At 37.3% G+C, this 19,030-nt stretch overlaps 1 protein-coding gene across 1 annotated transcript; it reads left to right on the top strand.

The window, feature by feature from the left end:
* Window positions 1–6,712: 6,712 nt before the first annotated feature.
* On the top strand, window positions 6,713–18,297 carry LOC130644813 (cilia- and flagella-associated protein 53-like). The gene is made up of 11 exons (XM_057450568.1): window positions 6,713–6,905; window positions 10,460–10,579; window positions 10,990–11,099; window positions 11,411–11,584; window positions 12,207–12,429; window positions 12,621–12,701; window positions 14,958–15,077; window positions 15,932–16,030; window positions 16,886–17,102; window positions 17,255–17,472; window positions 18,098–18,297. The coding sequence occupies exons 1-11, from the start codon at window positions 6,843–6,845 to the stop codon at window positions 18,215–18,217; spliced, it is 1,545 nt and encodes a 514-aa protein (XP_057306551.1). The 5' UTR covers window positions 6,713–6,842; the 3' UTR covers window positions 18,218–18,297.
* The last annotated feature ends 733 nt before the right edge of the window (window positions 18,298–19,030 follow it).

Raw genomic sequence — 19,030 nt, 5'->3', positions numbered from 1 at the left:
AATATCTGTTCCATCGATGTCAGTTATGCGGTAACTCCTGAATGTTTTATGTAATGCATGCTTATGCTCCTGAGGCGTAAAATCATGTTTTTTTTTATCATCCTCTGCATGATCTTCCTTTTCTCCTCCTCAACTTCACCTATCAGGGTCTTCTTGGCACCATTATATAAAGAGAGTATTCGAGTTTTTATCGATTTAAATGTTTCCCGCACTGGTTTCTTGACACTCTCCGGTACATGCTCGAGGAGCCACTCTGACCACTCCCGCAGCTTACTCTTGATTACTGGACGAGTTCTCTTCAGCTCTTGGCGTTCAAACTCGTTCATTTCCTTAAACGTGGAAACGTAGGGCTCGATGTTCTTCTTAATAGGACGGGATCTAGCCATCTCTTGTTGTTCAAAAATATCCATCACGTCTGATGTGGAAGGGGTAGGCTGCGTTTTTAGTGAAGCAACTAAGTCAACTTTACGTAGCCTATAGTATCCATGTAGGCCTCGCGCTTTAGCGATTGCTCTCAATTCTTTAATGGTTCTCTCCATTATTATATATATTTTTTGATCTCAATCAACAATTTTTCTGGCGCGGTCATAGTTTGAGTAATGGAATTTCCCTTTACTCATATTCTGTATACTATTGCGCATGACGTCATATATATTATTATGTGTTAGTATTTAATGTATATATCATTTCATATGATTATGTGTTAGTATTAATTGTATATATCATTTAATATTATTTTGTGTTGGTTACTAGCAGTACAATTAAGGAATTTCCCTTGATGTGCGTGCGCTGCGCTAGAACGAACATTTTCCTATCTCTAAGACTGTGCCTTCTATGCCTACCACTGACTGCAAGCTCAAGCAGGGAATGTCGACGCTTGTCCGGAGTGAGGCCCTCTCAAGGTATGTCTTATTCCATTTCAAGGTAGGGCATAAAATGACAATATTGTGGAAAGGCTTCTTACACTCCTGCTCAGGGAGGTTCAAGACACTTTGTGTTTTTCCACAAGACGTCGGGCCGGTGAAGATTGCCGTGTGGGAGTCTTTTAAAGCATCCAACATTTTATTTCAATAGTTTGACCACTTCTGATCGTGAACCTTGGGGTATATCGCGGCACATGCGGAACAGATCAATACACCCCATGATTGTTTACCAAGGACCATCGACAGGTAGGGCAGAGCTTAGTCCCTCGAACCTGGTATTCGATGGGAAGCGGGGTATACATTATTTTTCCTCGTAGACACCGCAATGCATTGCAATACCTTTTAACGAGCCGTGCCTTCTCCGGGATTTCTCCGATGAGTTCGGCGTACCGATGTAGTATGTTGCATGTGAATAGAGTATACAAAAGCATATAGTTATCATCCTGCTGAATCCCTCTAATTTCCATATCAATGACAGGAAGGTCTACATTGCGTTCAATGTCCTTGATGTCTTTTTTTTTGACACCCCGCCTCTCCTTCACTTTGGCCAGGCAGTCTATGCAACTTTTCATTCGATTATCCCCCCTGAGCCTGAAATTTTTTAAGGATAGGGAGAGGTTGCATTTTGAGCAGCTCTTAGTTTTGGGATCGATCATTTATTGTTTGGTGACTAGTCCGAGACATATCGGTTGCTTTTTGAAATGTTATCACTCGCCCACATAAGTTGGTATAGTGCAGTCTTTTCGCTACCTCATCAAGCGATGGGGCATCGCCATTTTCATTATATTGAATTGGCACCCTGTGATCAATGTGCCACCCCTTACAATAATTTTCCCAGGTCATACCCTCAACAAACTGGACCTCAATATGCGCCCGCAGCTAAGCCATGTCGCACCCGAGGTACTCCTGAGAACTAAGCTCCTTGTTTCCCTTCAGAGCATGGTAGGTTCGACATCGTACATTATGGGCGAGATGTACAGCAGGGCTGCAAATGGGGCACCGGGATTTTAGCTTTTGATGATCGCAAATACCTCTGCCCCCACAGTCTTTTCACTCTGATCTTCGCCTACCATGCTCGCCGCAGATGCTTCTACCTCTACACTCTTTGCACTGTAATCTTAACCTTTGATAGTGGCAGATACTTCCACCCACGCAGTCCTTACGCTTTGACCTCACCCTTTCATGTGGGCACTTTGTACGCTCCTTTGACGGCTTGCTAGCATCGAGGCATTTGATGCACATTCTTGTCCGTTAACCGTTACGCTTGATCCTGAAATTTTTTAAAGAAAGATAGTGTTTACAGTTAGAACATTTCATGGCCTCCATATTAACTCGTTTTTGTCCTAAGGACAAACACTAGTTTTTACTGCACACTTATTTCGGTTTGGGAACTATGCTTGCGGGTAACCAACCCTTTTTGAAGGTCACTTTACGACTTGCCCGGCCTGCTGCAAAATAGGCCACCATCTTAATGACATCGTTGGTATCCATTTGTTATGTCCAAAAACTTCTTACCTGCCATGGCATAGGCAAAGGTGAAACCAATGTCTACCACTGTCTTATAAAACATGTCCAAAATCTCCTTTTACTTCGGTGTTACGTTGCTTGTGGTCATTTATTATTACTGCATTTTAAAAATATCGATCTGAGGCTGATTTTTGCCTTGTTTGTCCTGTTGGGGCTCCGGATGGGCCGCCGGATTGTTAGAATTGTGGGAAGGATCCCACCCCTGCCAAATTTATACCAGACGCCTACCCCTATCGCCAATATGGCCAGGGTCGACCGTACGGGACTGGCTCCAGAAGAGGTTTTGATTGCGGACTCTACAGTACCCTCTTGTTGCTTCATTTCTTCCTTCCTCTTTTTCATCAATGCCGCCAACTTGTGCCCCTGCACAACCCTTCCCAGATTCTTTGGTGGTTTTGTAATGACTCTCTCTTCTTGTTCCTGTTCTTCTTCACTCATTTATCTTACAGCACCACCTCATCCTCCTCCGCATCCTCTTTCTTCTTCATATGTCTCGCCGTGTGGGACAGGACCAGGAACGGCGCAAGACACCTGCCAATGGTGCAGTACACAAGAATGCCGAGGTCTGCCATGCTATCCCTGATAATTAGGATCGTCCTCTATATCCATTCGCAGTTCCTCTACGCTGTCGATATCCACGAAGTTCCCAACCATGTTGGCATATACATTGACTACGTGAGTACCAGCTTGTTAACCTCTTGCGTGTATACCTGATGGCCCTTGTTTTTGATCAAGACCTGGTTCTTGTAAACGTTAACGCCCTCTTCCAAGCACCTCTGATAGTCATCGAAGGTGATGGATTTATTCGTGCCACATGGCTTCACGCCCTTGGCTTTTCGATCACCGCCTTCTTTGGTAAGGCTCTTATAGGCGTAGAGTTTGACCCTTTAGGTGACAAATTCAGTCATGATTTTCCCAATTAGCTCATCCTTAATCAGGCCTACCACCTTCTTGTTCTTGCCTATGGGGAGAGGCCTATTATCATCCGGATTATAGGCACTTGTATCGAAGCGTGTCTCAACATCCTGCGCGATATCCTTATAAAAGTCCTCCGTTCGGATGTGGTAAAGGAAGCTGTCTGTGTCCATGTAGCAGAGCTGTATTTTAGAACCATATTTGGGCTGCATATAGTCATAATGGAACTCGTATATCACCATTTTTGACATATCCAATATAGCCTGACCAATGTATACGGGCTTGTTCATCTTGACTACAGTCTTGCCTATTTCAACGCCTACCAGGTTTTTGCTGAACCAGCACCCACCCTTGAAATTTCGCCTCTTGAGAAGCTTCGTATAGTTGTCATCATTGGTAACCAGTTGAATATTGCAGTGATTGCGTATATTCTCCATGGTCTTGCCGAACACCGAGAGATTCATCAGCTTGTAAAAATCCTTCTCAAACTTGTTCTTTGCGTTTGTTCTCAACCTCGTGTTGTGATCGATATATCCTTTCAACCACGCCTTCTGGTTGAATCGAATCACTCTGCGTACCTTCTTCAATTCAAGCCCATGTTTTATTGCCCCGGCCGATTGTAGAGATTTTGGATATATTCAAGATAGTCTTCCTCGGTCTCTTTTTCCACCTCGTCATGAAGTGTAGGTCCTGTGTTGGTTGCCCTGCCATAGGGTCCCATCACCCCACGTTTAAAGGCTGCATAGGTCCTCTTGACCCCCTCTTTTATATGCTTGGGGACAGCATCAACTAACCAGTTGTACCATCACCGCATATTAGTTTCCACAATCGAGCAAATTTTGTCAGCTCCTTTCTCAAAAATATCCATGGCCTCCGGTGTTGGTGGTATAGTTACAGGCTTGACTGGTTTTCGCTGTCCAGCCCTTTTGGGTGGCCTCTGTGGTACGTCCTCCAATAGGGCAACCAATTCGGCCTTACGTAGCTTGTAATACCCGTAAGTCCCCGGCTTTTTGCAATATCGCGTAATTGTTTCATGGTGTATGAATCCATTTCTTTATTGTATGGATTTTAACATCGTCGGAAGATTTCATTCTGCTCAAAACTAAAACAGTTATTCCCCTTTTTACTGCCATCAGGGGAATTCCCCCTTTTTGATTATTAGGGATATGTCCATGATATGCGTTGATTTTTAGGGAATCGTGCTAGAAAATTTTGGGCCCCCAAATTTTCTAGATATCTTCTAAATATCTTGATGACGTCACAACATTGCATTGAATATTAAGGACTTAACCTTACTCAACGCTGCATGATAGGGACTTTACCCCACTAGGCATGGCTAAGCATGGCATGGTATGGTATGGTGCTGGATTTGTTGTGTTTGACTATGGCGTGCGCGTGTGCGTTTTAGGGACTGTGGCAGAACATACATTTCCCTATCTCTACATATTAAAAATAATTTAAGCAAAAAAAAAAGTGTTGTCGAGTCATCAATCCGAATAACACAAAAATATACATAAAAGAAGAGAAAGAAATTTGAAAAGTGCACAAGAAAAAAAAGAAGACTATTAAAGTTGGAATTGGCGCCCAATAGCTGTGTAATGTGTTAGTAACATGGTCGTTGTAAACAAATAAACTCGGGCCGTCGAAAATAACGATCAGAGGGTCAAACAGAAGGAGAACAAAACATGGGAACTTGCTAGCCCTTTATAGTGCCATTTATTAACCTATTAATTTTTATTTTTGACACAAAATACACATAGAAGAAATGATTAAATCAGTAACACGACACAGAGAATTCACCGGTCCAACGCCTCACAGCGTAGCTATTGTAAGTATTTTTACAAATATCACAACAAAAATTAGTTCGAGAAAAAGTTAGCTAAGTAGTAGCTAGCAAATATTTATTTTCATATTATTAGACCGGTTTACATAGGAAAATATAAGGGGTTAAGAAGCGAGGAATAATAAAACAAATCTGAGTAACACCTTGAAATATACCATAAATTGCCAGGAAAAAAACTAAGATATGGGTAATCGGTTCCATCCAGATGTTGCTCTACATAATTAGACTACACTTTAAACTTCTGCAACACACCCATTTATCTACCTACTGCTCATTACTGGTGCTCTATTAGTGTCAGGTGTATGAGAGAATTGAGGTGCCCTGAGCATCAGGCGCACTTTCCTATTCAAGTGCTGCTGATTAAGATGACTGGAACATCAGGCACATTTAAATGAACGGCAAGAAATTTTGGAGCAACTATAGAATACCCCCCGTAAAAAAATTAAACTATGTAACTCAGCAACGCAACAACACACCTACTCAGCAATACAACAACGTAGATGCTCAGCTACGCAGCAACGCATCTACTCAGCAATACAGTAACGTAGATGCTCAGCTACGCAGCTACTCAGCAATATGCAGCTACTCAGCAATATGCAGCTACTCAGCAATACAGCAACGTAGATGCTCAGCTACGCAGCAACGCAGCTACTCAAAAATACAGCAACGTAGATGCTCAGCTACTCAGCAAGGCAGCTACTCAGCAATACAGCAACGTAGATGCTCAGCTACACAGCAACGCAGCTACTCAGCAATACAGCAATGTAGATGCTCAGCTACGCAGCAACACAGCTACTCAGAAGAATAGTTGAAAATGGTTTTAGATAGTTCAGAGGGATCTGAGCAAAAGCTTCGTTTTTAAAATTAAACCAGTTTAAAAAAAACATTATATAACACTATATAAATGTTTTTTAATAACTAAAAATTTTAAATGAATAAGGAAACTATTTAAAGAACGAAAAATTTGTCATTACGAATGTATACACTATGAGGCTAAACTATAGAATCATAAAAGTGAAATCGTTATATTGCGAAATGTTTAGTGTAACAAACCAACTTGGTATGTTTGTTGATATTTTACTTCAGTTTAACTGACCAACTGCGTGTTAATCTAGAAATAGTGAGCTTTGCCTAGCTGCGTTGCTGCCTCTTTATTTGTTAGTTTATTTTTTTTATTATTGCGTTGCTGCGTTGCAGAGTTTTATAGTCTCAATTTTTTATGGGGGTATTCTATAGTTTAGCCGAAATTTTAATATATACATGAAAAAGGGTAAGATGGTAGGTAAATGTTGAGCTTAAGGAACACAGCTGAGGAAATAAGTGCAATTTAAGGTGCTAGGTTTTTATATGAAGCCATTATTAATCAGTCCTTTGGCTTTGCAGGCAAGTGAGAGAAAGAAATTTGAAAAGTGCACAAGAAAAAAAAGAAGACTATTAAAGTTGGAATTGGCGCCCAATAGCTGTGTAATGTGTTAGTAACATGGTCGTTGTAAACAAATAAACTCGGGCCGTCGAAAATAACGATCAGAGGGTCAAACAGAAGGAGAACAAAACATGGGAACTTGCTAGCCCTTTATAGTGCCATTTATTAACCTATTAATTTTTATTTTTGACACAAAATACACATAGAAGAAATGATTAAATCAGTAACACGACACAGAGAATTCACCGGTCCAACGCCTCACAGCGTAGCTATTGTAAGTATTTTTACAAATATCACAACAAAAATTAGTTCGAGAAAAAGTTAGCTAAGTAGTAGCTAGCAAATATTTATTTTCATATTATTAGACCGGTTTACATAGGAAAATATAAGGGGTTAAGAAGCGAGGAATAATAAAACAAATCTGAGTAACACCTTGAAATATACCATAAATTGCCAGGAAAAAAACTAAGATATGGGTAATCGGTTCCATCCAGATGTTGCTCTACATAATTAGACTACACTTTAAACTTCTGCAACACACCCATTTATCTACCTACTGCTCATTACTGGTGCTCTATTAGTGTCAGGTGTATGAGAGAATTGAGGTGCCCTGAGCATCAGGCGCACTTTCCTATTCAAGTGCTGCTGATTAAGATGACTGGAACATCAGGCACATTTAAATGAACGGCAAGAAATTTTGGAGCAACTATAGAATACCCCCCGTAAAAAAATTAAACTATGTAACTCAGCAACGCAACAACACACCTACTCAGCAATACAACAACGTAGATGCTCAGCTACGCAGCAACGCATCTACTCAGCAATACAGTAACGTAGATGCTCAGCTACGCAGCTACTCAGCAACGCCGCTACTCAGCAATATGCAGCTACTCAGCAATACAGCAACGTAGATGCTCAGCTACGCAGCAACGCAGCTACTCAAAAATACAGCAACGTAGATGCTCAGCTACTCAGCAAGGCAGCTACTCAGCAATACAGCAACGTAGATGCTCAGCTACACAGCAACGCAGCTACTCAGCAATACAGCAATGTAGATGCTCAGCTACGCAGCAACACAGCTACTCAGAAGAATAGTTGAAAATGGTTTTAGATAGTTCAGAGGGATCTGGGCAAAAGCTTCGTTTTTAAAATTAAACCAGTTTAAAAAAAACATTATATAACACTATATAAATGTTTTTTAATAACTAAAAATTTTAAATGAATAAGGAAACTATTTAAAGAACGAAAAATTTGTCATTACGAATGTATACACTATGAGGCTAAACTATAGAATCATAAAAGTGAAATCGTTATATTGCGAAATGTTTAGTGTAACAAACCAACTTGGTATGTTTGTTGATATTTTACTTCAGTTTAACTGACCAACTGCGTGTTAATCTAGAAATAGTGAGCTTTGCCTAGCTGCGTTGCTGCCTCTTTATTTGTTAGTTTATTTTTTTTATTATTGCGTTGCTGCGTTGCAGAGTTTTATAGTCTCAATTTTTTATGGGGGTATTCTATAGTTTAGCCGAAATTTTAATATATACATGAAAAAGGGTAAGATGGTAGGTAAATGTTGAGCTTAAGGAACACAGCTGAGGAAATAAGTGCAATTTAAGGTGCTAGGTTTTTATATGAAGCCATTATTAATCAGTCCTTTGGCTTTGCAGGCAAGTGAGACTAATATCCCTGACAACCTTTAAGACCAAGTTCATAGCCAGAAATCACCCCTACTGTGCAAGATTATACTGTGCTTATCAATGGTTAAGGTCAACCTAATTTATAATAACTTAATCCTGAAGAACTGTACTTTTGTTACCACAGTAACATAAGAAAAACTTGCAGTTTAGCTCCATGTAAAGGCAAACAAACAAACCCTAATGATAATTAGTGAAGTAACTTTGGAACTTGATGCAGATATATGCTTATTGGAACAAGAATTTTTGAGTATCTGATAAAAAGTTGCAATGTAGAAAGCTACACAGAACATAGATAGATACACGTTTTATTTTATAAGCAACTGGTTTCTACAAAACTGAGGCTGAAATATGGTGGAAAATTAAGCAACTGCTAAACAACTGCCTAGGCTGAGTTTTGGCAGAGTGGTAAGCAACTTAGGCTGAATTCTACTACACACTTAGCAATCACTTAGATCAGTCTTCCACAAGAAGAATCTGTACAAAAAATTTCGAGAACATAATTGGTTACTGACCATAAACCTCCTCTGTCCTTGATATTTACTAAATCAGAATTTTTTCCCACATTTTTATTTGAGTGAAATAAAAAATAGTTGTAATGTTGATTTACCCTATTTGATGCTATTTTAAACTCATTGTCTGTGTCTGCTTTTTTACTTGCTCAATGAGATTCCAGGTTATATTACAGATGCATTTGTACAGATGAAGCAACCATTAAGCAACTTTGAGGCTGAAATTGCAAAAAGGCCTTAGCAACCCCAGGCTGAACCCAAAAATGCAGTTGCTTATAATAAATGTGTAGATAGATATGCCTATTTTACATGGCTAGCCTCACAAATATCAAGGGATATACCCTGTCTATTATTTCCAGAAGGGGCCATGGCTTAGGTGGGGAGTCCTAGAATATTTAATGCTCATTTTCAGCTACGCAGAGTCAATTAGGGTCCGCGCTTAGACAACTCCCTGCAACATCCAGCAGTCCACACAGTGTGCCTTCTCCCCAATTTGCCTCACATGGCTTGGGTTAGCCAAGGGCTATGGTAACATTCACTTGCCTATATTAAATCGCCTCCAAGGGGGATCAAACCCTGGTCTCCCGCACAAAGTGCGAGAGTTATATAACCACTAAACTATGGCACCAATAGAAAATGAGAATGTTTTAGTATATATTAGCAACACCTGACATACATGGTGGATTATAATGTGTATCTGCATTGCAGTTTTAATTTTAAATTAAATTTTTTTCTGTTTATGCTTTAAAGTTTTTTTACAGTAGCATCTAGAACTCATTAGTATCTGTAAGTCACAGAAAAGACAGATTATGTGCGTAAAAGGCTGATAATATGATTATTTTAAAGAAACCTGGATCCAGACACTTATATACCAAAACATTCACCTAGGTCTCGTCTGTGCAATAAAAATCTTCCTTGGATTTGGGTGGACAACTTTCGTAGAAGTATATCTTTGCAATTGAATTGCATTTAATTCTTTTAATTTGTAGTGGCATATTATCTTGAACATAAAATTGTTATAAACAACTAAATTTCTTCCCTGTGCAAGGGAAACAAAGTTATCATGTGATAGAAACAGCTTGGTAGAAGTGAACGTTATCTTGTAAGCATGTAAGCAGTGAATTTATTGTTTGTAATTTATTGCACATTTCGCAGGCTAAATGAAATTTTCACAATAATAACCATGGAAGATATTAACCATGAAAGGATATGATGTGCTATGACATTCTGTTTGGCCACTTAGCTAATAGCTAAAAACAGTCCTTTGCAAAAATATTCTGTTTAGGATTATAGAAACAAATTTTGAAATGTTATGTAACTATGCATTGGATCAAAAATCCCAAATCTACAATGGAAAGTAAATGCTCTTAGAACTGATTTTAAAAATACATTTATCTCCTTTGACGTTGGTGAAATTTTTACTCCTTTTTGAGGAAACACAACTAGCTTGGTAATTTAGATTATATTACTTGGGGTTGGTCATAGTCAGAAAAAAAATACAATTACTAACTCTCATTATTAAATGACATTTTTTATATCCTGTGTTTTTCATTTTATTTTATTTTGGGGCTACTGTAGTCATCTCTTATTGATTTTGTTAATCGAGATATTATATTTAGCTTGCCCGTCCCACTAACAAAAGACCTGCAGAGCATCTTATTCTTGAGAGAAGGCGAATTGAAGATTTACGTGAACAATCCATAGCAGAATCGAAGTACAACAAACAATGTGATTTAAGAGTAAGTGCAAGATTTTTAAGATTTAACTGTAAGCAACTGTGTTTACAGTTATAGTAAAAACATAATGTGTACCATAACGACGCATTGCACCTCATCACACCTCATTGCACCTCATCACACCTTATTGCACCTTATTGCACCTTATCACACCTCATCACACCTCATTGCACCTCATCAGACCTTTTACACCTCATTACACCTCATTGCACCACATCACACCTCATTACACCCAATTGCACCACATTACACCGCATCACACCTCATTACACCTTATTGCACAAGTTTAGAAATATATATAACATTTTTTGGTACCTGCACATGGCAATTGTATAGTTGATTCGTGCATTTAGTATTGTGCTCAGACACAATCACTAAAATTGTTTAATTACTGCTGAGCTCTTTCGTTATAGTCAGCATGGGAAAAGACGACAGACAAAAGAATCCTCAAAAATGGCATCAAACGAGAGATGAAAAAATATTTTCAAATGGAAAAGATATCTCTAGAACAAAGACGGGATAAGTATGGCATGCTCCATAGCCATTTTTGTGTATTACAATATCAAATTTGCTAAATCTCAAGCTTGATGACTATTACAAATCTTGCGAAAAAAGAAGGATCATATTTATTTGAAACAAAAATTATATAGTTAATATATCATTTAGGGGATTCATTAATATTAAAAATCTGTAAAAACCTAATCTTATCGCAAAAATATATAAAAGCATTCATTGAGTCTTTATGAAAAAACACCCAGCCGTGATGCGATGTCCATTCTGCCTTAAATTTTTTGTAAAATACCCATAAACAAGTTTGTTGCACTTCCTTTCTAGACTTCGATGTATGCTGTTGGCAGAGGAGGAGCAGTACATCCAAGAGATGGAAGCCATGGAGGAGACCCTGGAAGAGAGGCAAAATAAAATGAAGGAACGTGCTAAGTATTTAAAAGAAAAACGTGAGACCGAAAGACAACAGTATGTAGCAGAGAAGATAGATCAGCAGTTTCGGTAATTTGTGTGGTTTTATTTTGCTTTTTTAACTTTTTTGCTTATATATTTATCTATTTATACATTTTTTACTCATGCGTTTATCTTAGCTCCTTCATGTTTATTGACATCGATATTAATTTCCATTAAGGGTAGAACTCATTACAATATAAGAGTTTATAGTTATAGTTTCACAGTTACTGGGATATGTGTGTGAATGCTTACATACACACTGAATGTGAGCTCTTCACCTTCCTTTGGGAAGATAATTACTTTTCCTGGGGGGAGGTGGTTAGGAAAACAAAAAATTAGCAATCAGGAGTTTATTCGTTTATTCGATATTCTGGGAATCGTACAAGATTAAAACTGATTATAGTTTAGTAGAAGCAGTTAAAATAAGTATTGTATAAGTATTGTAAGTATATTTTTTAAGTTCAAATTCTGAAAATGATAAGTATAACTTAGCTTGAAAGTTCAAAATCTTGCTGTTTTCGATTTTTGTACTCTGCTGAATCCAATAATCCCGCGACAATGATTTCGTGAAATTTATTTGAAAATTCATCTCCTATTGTTTTTATCAGCCTTGCTCACTTTCTATTACTCACACATAGAAATTTCACACCAAGTTATTTCTTTTGTGTAGGGAGGAATGCGAAGAATTACGATCAGAACTAAGTAAACAAAATCGTGACGAAATCTTCTCTGATCGAGAAGAACAAATCCGCATGAGAAACGAAAAAACGAAACGTGAGAACGAAGTAGAGGAATTCTACGCCAATCTTTGGGAACAAGATACAAAAGCTAAAGCGCAGCGTGAAGAACTCGAGACCGCAAAACAAATAGAAAGAAACAGGCTAACATTAGAGGTGTGACTTTAAATTATTATTTTACTGAACAGTACATTGCAGTGTGTCCGAGTGGATTTGTTGGAGTGCTACTATACATCTCTAGCAGATTAGTAAAGTTACAGTGGCTAAGAAAAGGTTTATCCAATATCATCTTCACGCCAAAGAACTTGTTGTGACTACTAGCTATGATATTTTCATGTCTTTTTCAGATTCTCAACTTGCAACGGATGGCAACGGAAACACAACGAGAGGAAGAGAGAGAAGTAAAAAAGCTTGAAGCAGAGTGGCTGGTGAGTTGACACGCAGTTTTAAGGGAAGTGGTTGCAGCTTCTTTCTTCAATTGGTTGATTTGAAACCATTGCTTGCCCTTAAATCAAAGATAAGCAGATTAGATTAATATAAAACACGTATCAGGTGGGACCAATTTGCAACGACAATCTAAAAATAATATGCTTTGAGATTATCTTATTTCGTTTTACAAGTTCAAAAATAATTTGTGTCGTGAACACACAAAAGTTGCGTATTGTCGATAAAAGCTCTCAAATTAACTCGCTATGTTTGCGTGAATCGTGCTATAGATGCTGTCACACAACTTTTGCAAGCTTGTGTATTTTTGAAAGCATAATTTATACAAATACAAAATACAAATACGCAATACAAATTTTAAGGATGTACCAGCCAACTCAATCTTTCTATCTGGATAACATCTCTAATGCTACGAATACTCTCCTTCTTAGCTCATCCAACATTTTCTTTCTATGAAACTGGTGTTACACGTCCACCTATCCACCCGCATTTTATTTATTTCTTAATAGCCAAGATCGTCCTTCTTCACCGTCTCACTTCTTACACAGGCTTCTTACCTTTCTCAATTCACAAGACTCTGCTACTCAACAATGGAAGTAACTCTCTGAACTTTATTCAAGCAGAACCTATCCTGCAAGTAAAACTTCTTCGTAAACCCTTCACTACCCAACATATCACCTGAGCACCAGAAGTTCTCAACTATTTTTAACGAGCGAGCACCAGAAGTTCTCAACTATTTTTAACGAGCGAATTTTGTACATTATAAAAGCCGGAAATACTTCGTTCTCTATAAACCTACCTTTGCAACGCTGACATACAAACCGATCCTGCAAAACCACGGCACTGATTATATCCAATGCGTACAAGTCTGACAAACAAATAGTTACTAGCAACCCTTTTCTGCAAACTTCACAAAATCACTTTACACTAGACTTTGATGCTACTAATCATGACTTTAGACTGCATTCACACTCTACCCTTTCTCTTCTTGTCCTTTTCTACTTCTCAAATTTTTCAAGTAATTCTTCCATCGACCCCGCCATAAGAACCAAATCATCTACGTACAATAACTCCTATGGACACTCTGTACTGAACTAACAAGTATAGATTCCCTTTTCAATATTCTTTTCTCAAGCTGTTGAAGTAAAAATATCGCGTCTGTAGCCGATCAGTTCCAAAAATAGTGTGACATTTTTATGTTTCAAAAAAGTCCAAAAAATTAAAAATGTGCAAAAAATTGACTTACTTGGTTATTTTAGCCTAAAATTTTTATCACAGGTAGAAATAACCTATTAATTGTTATAGAGGTGCTGTTTTTTGACTTACCACAAAAAATAACTAAGTATGGTTAAAGTAAGTCAAAAATATTCAAATTAAGTTACTCTTTAAATTATTGCTGGGAACCTAAACTTAAGACATAGTTTAGGCTTTTGGAAAAAAAAAAATATAAAAAAGTGCCTTTATTTGACTTACTTTTGGTCAGTTTCTAAGAAGCACTAAGCCTAATATTCAATTATAAAAAAAAGTAGATATATTTGTTGTCAAATTATCTTATGAAGGACCATCGGTGTCTGGGTTCATTAACAAAATTAGCTTTTCAAATTTCAAGTAAGTTAACTTTTAACATAAATTCTGTCATTAGAACATAAAAATGACCACAAAAATATTAACAGTAAGTCAAATAAAGTCACCTGTATCTTCAAACATTGTGCGGTGGCCTTAATAGTAGACAAAGTAAGAAGTATATGTGAGAAAATAAATAACCAACTTACCAAGTATTTTGTTTGCTATGAAAAATAGAAAGTAAGTCATATTTTGGCACATACAACCTTAAAAGTAAGTCAAAAATGATCACTAGCTATTAACTTTAACCCTTCCAGTAAAAAATGACAGCATTTCTTCCCCCAAAAAAACTAAAGTAATATCTTATATTGCCCATCGTAGTACAGCTATGTGTCAAATCCAAAAGTAAGTAAAAAAAAGTCACTTGCATTATCTATGCATAAAATGAAGTAGAATAAGTCAATTTTTATTGTTCCTTCACACCCTTATAGCTAAAGGGCGTGTCTTATGTTTGGTCTTTTGCAGCCCACAAAAGCCTCCTTTATTTTTGGAAGTGATCAGTCACACCCTGCAACAGAAGAGAAAATTATTTTTATCGATTTTTACACCATATATTTCCCGAATTACTAACATATAATAAAGCGTATCATTGTTTTGTCCTGTTTTTTATTACACAGAAAGAAGAAGCTGCTCTTCGTGAATATGAAGAAGAACAATTACGGAAGGAGAAGAAGGAGAAGCAGCGCGCTGCAAGAAGAGCCCGTGACATTTCACTTAAACTCAAAAACAGGAAAGAAGTATGTTGATTTTTATATCAATTAGCCAATTTTAGGGAGAAGCTTGCTAGAGTGAACGTTCAGTTGAAAAGTAGGAAGATTTAACAGCCTATCCTCTCCTTGTGCTACGACGGCGATATATTTATGTGTCTTATTCGTACTAATCTTCCCGCAAAAAGTGCGTTACTGCGAGAAATTTTAGTACATAAATTATACGCAGAACTTTCTGCATAAATATTCGTATGCGCGAAGATATGGTTTCTTTTAAGAATCAACACTGGTTACCGAAAGACATTTTCAGCGCTTCTGTGAATCTTGAAACTTACCATTTTTTCCTTGTTATTTATGGAGTAATTTGCATCCACGCGTAAATTAATACTCGCGAAGTTTTCTCTATATTAATAATAGCCGTATTCTGTCTGTCTGTCTGTCTGTCTGTAAAAAAATGTCGTGCTACGAAATCACGAAATGCGATATATAAAGTCTCTATAATAATAACCGTACATTGTGTGTTTAAAATGGCAGCACACAGCTGTATTTCAGGCCTCTTGCTAATAATTTGCTAACGGGCGAGCTCGTGAATTTTTTACGGGTGAACGACTAGTATGTGTATTGCTCTTGCGCAAAAATGTTAGGCGCAAAATATATTTTGTCGCTGTGCGAAAATTAATACGCGGGAGAATTAGTACAAATAACATAGGGTAAAAAGGCAGGAAATATTTTATTCTAAAGAATAATTGTCTCTTTTTGGCATATCGTTTGCGTGTAACGTCATGTCTTTCCTGTGTGGATATGTTAGTGTTGCCGTTAAAACATCATTGTCGGTAACTTATTTAACGTTGTCGGGAATACACGCTTGTTGACAAATTTTCTAGGCGAAAGAAAAACAAGAGCAACTCGCTATGGACATAAAAATTTCAGAACAAGTTTTAAAAGACACGCAAAATAAAGAGATGGAAGATCAAAATAAAAAAGTAATGAACATATTCTTTTATTTATTATTATTTACAATGATTTTCTAGGATAGACCCTTATCTGTTTCCATTATACAGTTATTTGCGAGTTCAGCAAATATTGAACCTGTTAGTTTCCAGTTGAACTACAAAGGCCTTGTCGGAACGATAATAGGGGAGCCAGCCTCATAAAAATTTTTGATTTTTTTTCGTGCTTATTTTATTTTTCGTGTTAGTCTGCCCTTTATTGTTTTGGTACATTTCTTTTTTCTCTGCGCTTATTTATGAAAAAGAAATCTCGCCTCTATAACTTTCTGGTAGCCTCGTATCTTTGCGTTTAAATGTGCGATAATAGAACTAACCTTAATATAATAATCGCATTAAATTCTTCCTGAATTTTTAATCTTTGTTTAAAATCTTCTTGAACTTCAATTAGTAAAAATGTTGGCCGCTTTAAAACTAACTTGTAGAGAATGATTTTTATAATAGTACAAAACAAGATTAATTGCGCCGAAAATGCGCATCAGAGATTAGATCGAAGCTGAATTTTGTCAATGCTTCGTGTTGTGTACTGAAATAATTTATCCTAAAAAAAGAAGGGCACGGTATTAACAGATTTTTTCCTCGAAATGTCTTTTACGAATTTACGTTGTTAGGAAAAACTCGTGTAGATCTTTCGATCTGCAAAATTATTACCACCACTATTTTGCCAACAATAAAAATCTTGTTTTTATGATAAATTTTCTTCAGGTGCATACGTTTTAAAAAAAAGTGAGACAATTTGGTATATTGCTTTCCCAGCTCTACCCTGTTTGTAATGTTTTGGTGATTCATATTAAGCTGTGTCTGTGAACTGTATCTTATTTCTCTCCTTAGACGCAGATGCGCGAAGAGATGCAACGGTTTATGCATTATGTTGAGAAGAGTCGTCAAGAAGAAGCTGAGAGAGAGAAACAAGTGGAACAACTAGTGAATGAAGAAGTTGAGAAACAATGGCAGAAGAAAGATACCCGCAAGCGAATGGAAAGAGACGCACGCAAAGTGTTGTTGCATAACGTGTTACAGACGCGCGAAATCCAGATTCAAGAAAGAGGTACCGGACAGTCAATTTTTTGTGTTTATAAATAGTTTGTTTTATCTGCCTGCCCGCCCAACTGTTGCCTATCCCCCTGCTGCCTGCCCGCCTGTCCTTTTCTTGTTTTACATACATAGTAAAAAATGATTTTCAAATAATATTTTTTTCAGCTGAGATTCTGCGCAGCGAGCAGGAAGCGGCATTAAAAGAGAGGAAGGAATTACGCGACCAAATGGAAGAGCATCGCAGGCTAGAAAAGGAACGGATAAGTAGAATACGACATGAAAATCGACAGTACAAAAACGACCTCGAACAGCAAATCAACTATCAACGAAATTTAAAAGCAAAAGAAATCGGAGAAGCCAAAAAAGAATTAGAATCGTTACAGGTACATTTTCGGTTTAGTAGGGTAATTTAATTTATTTTGTCATCTGTCAAATTGAATTTTCCAACAATTTTTTGATTACTACAAACCGTTTAGTTATCAACTTTTGTGCATTTCTCCCGATAGCCTACTTAGTCAGGACAATCTAAGAAATTAAAAAAGTAATGATGGTTGGGAGAAGGGGTTAAAACTCAGTCTGATCAGGAATTCCATAAGAACTTTACGGACCTTCACATGTTACTTTTTCTTTTAAAACTAAACACCATATTACAAGATTTTATTAACTGTTGAATGTCTTTCCGTTCTGGTGTTTTTGTATTCAGATATGTTAGTTAGGACTATGTTTTACTACCTCTCTGCAGTCATTAACCATGTATAAGAAAAGTTGAAAGTTTGAAAAACAAAACTTTCAGGACTTGTCCACACTTCCTGCAATGAATTATACCTAAAAATTGCGAAATATTAAGTGAGAGAGGTGACCATTATGAAGTCGTGGGAACTTATGCCAGTGAAGAATAAAATATTTTCGTTTTCTTCTTTTTTTAAAAATTGAACTTGGAAGAACGTGAAAAGAGTATGCTGTTGATTTTAAAGGACTTTTTACTTCAACCATGTTTTGTTATCTTAGAACGCCGAGAAGATCTACCAACGACGACTACGCTCTGCTCTTGATAGACCTGATCGTAGAAAGCAACATCCACTACGTATAACGGGAAATAGCTTTGGTAGTCGAGCAAAAAGTTGTTGATTGTTTCGTAAATACATTTATATATTCTCTTCTACATATTCTATTTTTGTGATTTATAATACATTATATTTAATTTTCAATGGTGCTTTCCTTCTATCCCTATCCTCGTTCGGTTTCGCTTATGGTTTTCCTTATATTTTTGTAATGACTTGAACTCGCTGATATAAGAAGCGGTAAATTCGAGAAAACTAGTCGTTAGCCCGTGGAAAATCCACGGGTTCGCCCGTCCTTTTTATACCGCATTGCGTGCTTCTCGCTATTGCGCAGCTAAGCTACCATTTTGCGTGACAGACAGACAGACAGACGTATACGGGCATTATAATATAGATTATTTACACTTTTAAGCAATCTTATGAATAACAATCATTGTGTGAAAAACCTTTTCACAGATATACAGCAACAGATAAGATGCGCTGCAAGATGGAACCTTAAGAGATGTTGACTGTGGTTCCAACCGGTGACATCCCACTTGCTGTGAAATATACATAAATTGTCCCAAAGGCGAAGCTTGCTTCATAAAAGCCAACTAAAAGGTGTACTTCATGTCTCTTATAGCGCAAAATCTTTGTATTAATCTTACTGCTGTCAATCGGTATGGTAAAAAGCAGAGTGTTGCTCCAAAGTTTTGCGTGGGTATGGCAAACGAATGTAACAACATAAATTGATGGATTATTGTTAAAATATCAATCCGACAAACTGAACATATCTATTTGGTTAGATCGATGTTTTAACATGTGTGACCATGCCAGTGCATGTTCAAACGAATACAGTTTGATATAGTTACCACAGCCCGCCTTAACACAGAAATCATAC

The sequence above is a fragment of the Hydractinia symbiolongicarpus genome, chromosome 1 (genome assembly GCF_029227915.1).
Source record: "Hydractinia symbiolongicarpus strain clone_291-10 chromosome 1, HSymV2.1, whole genome shotgun sequence".
Taxonomy (NCBI): domain Eukaryota; kingdom Metazoa; phylum Cnidaria; class Hydrozoa; order Anthoathecata; family Hydractiniidae; genus Hydractinia; species Hydractinia symbiolongicarpus.
The sequence above is the reverse complement of the archived record's forward strand: the minus strand, read 5'-3'. Positions and strand labels throughout refer to the sequence as shown.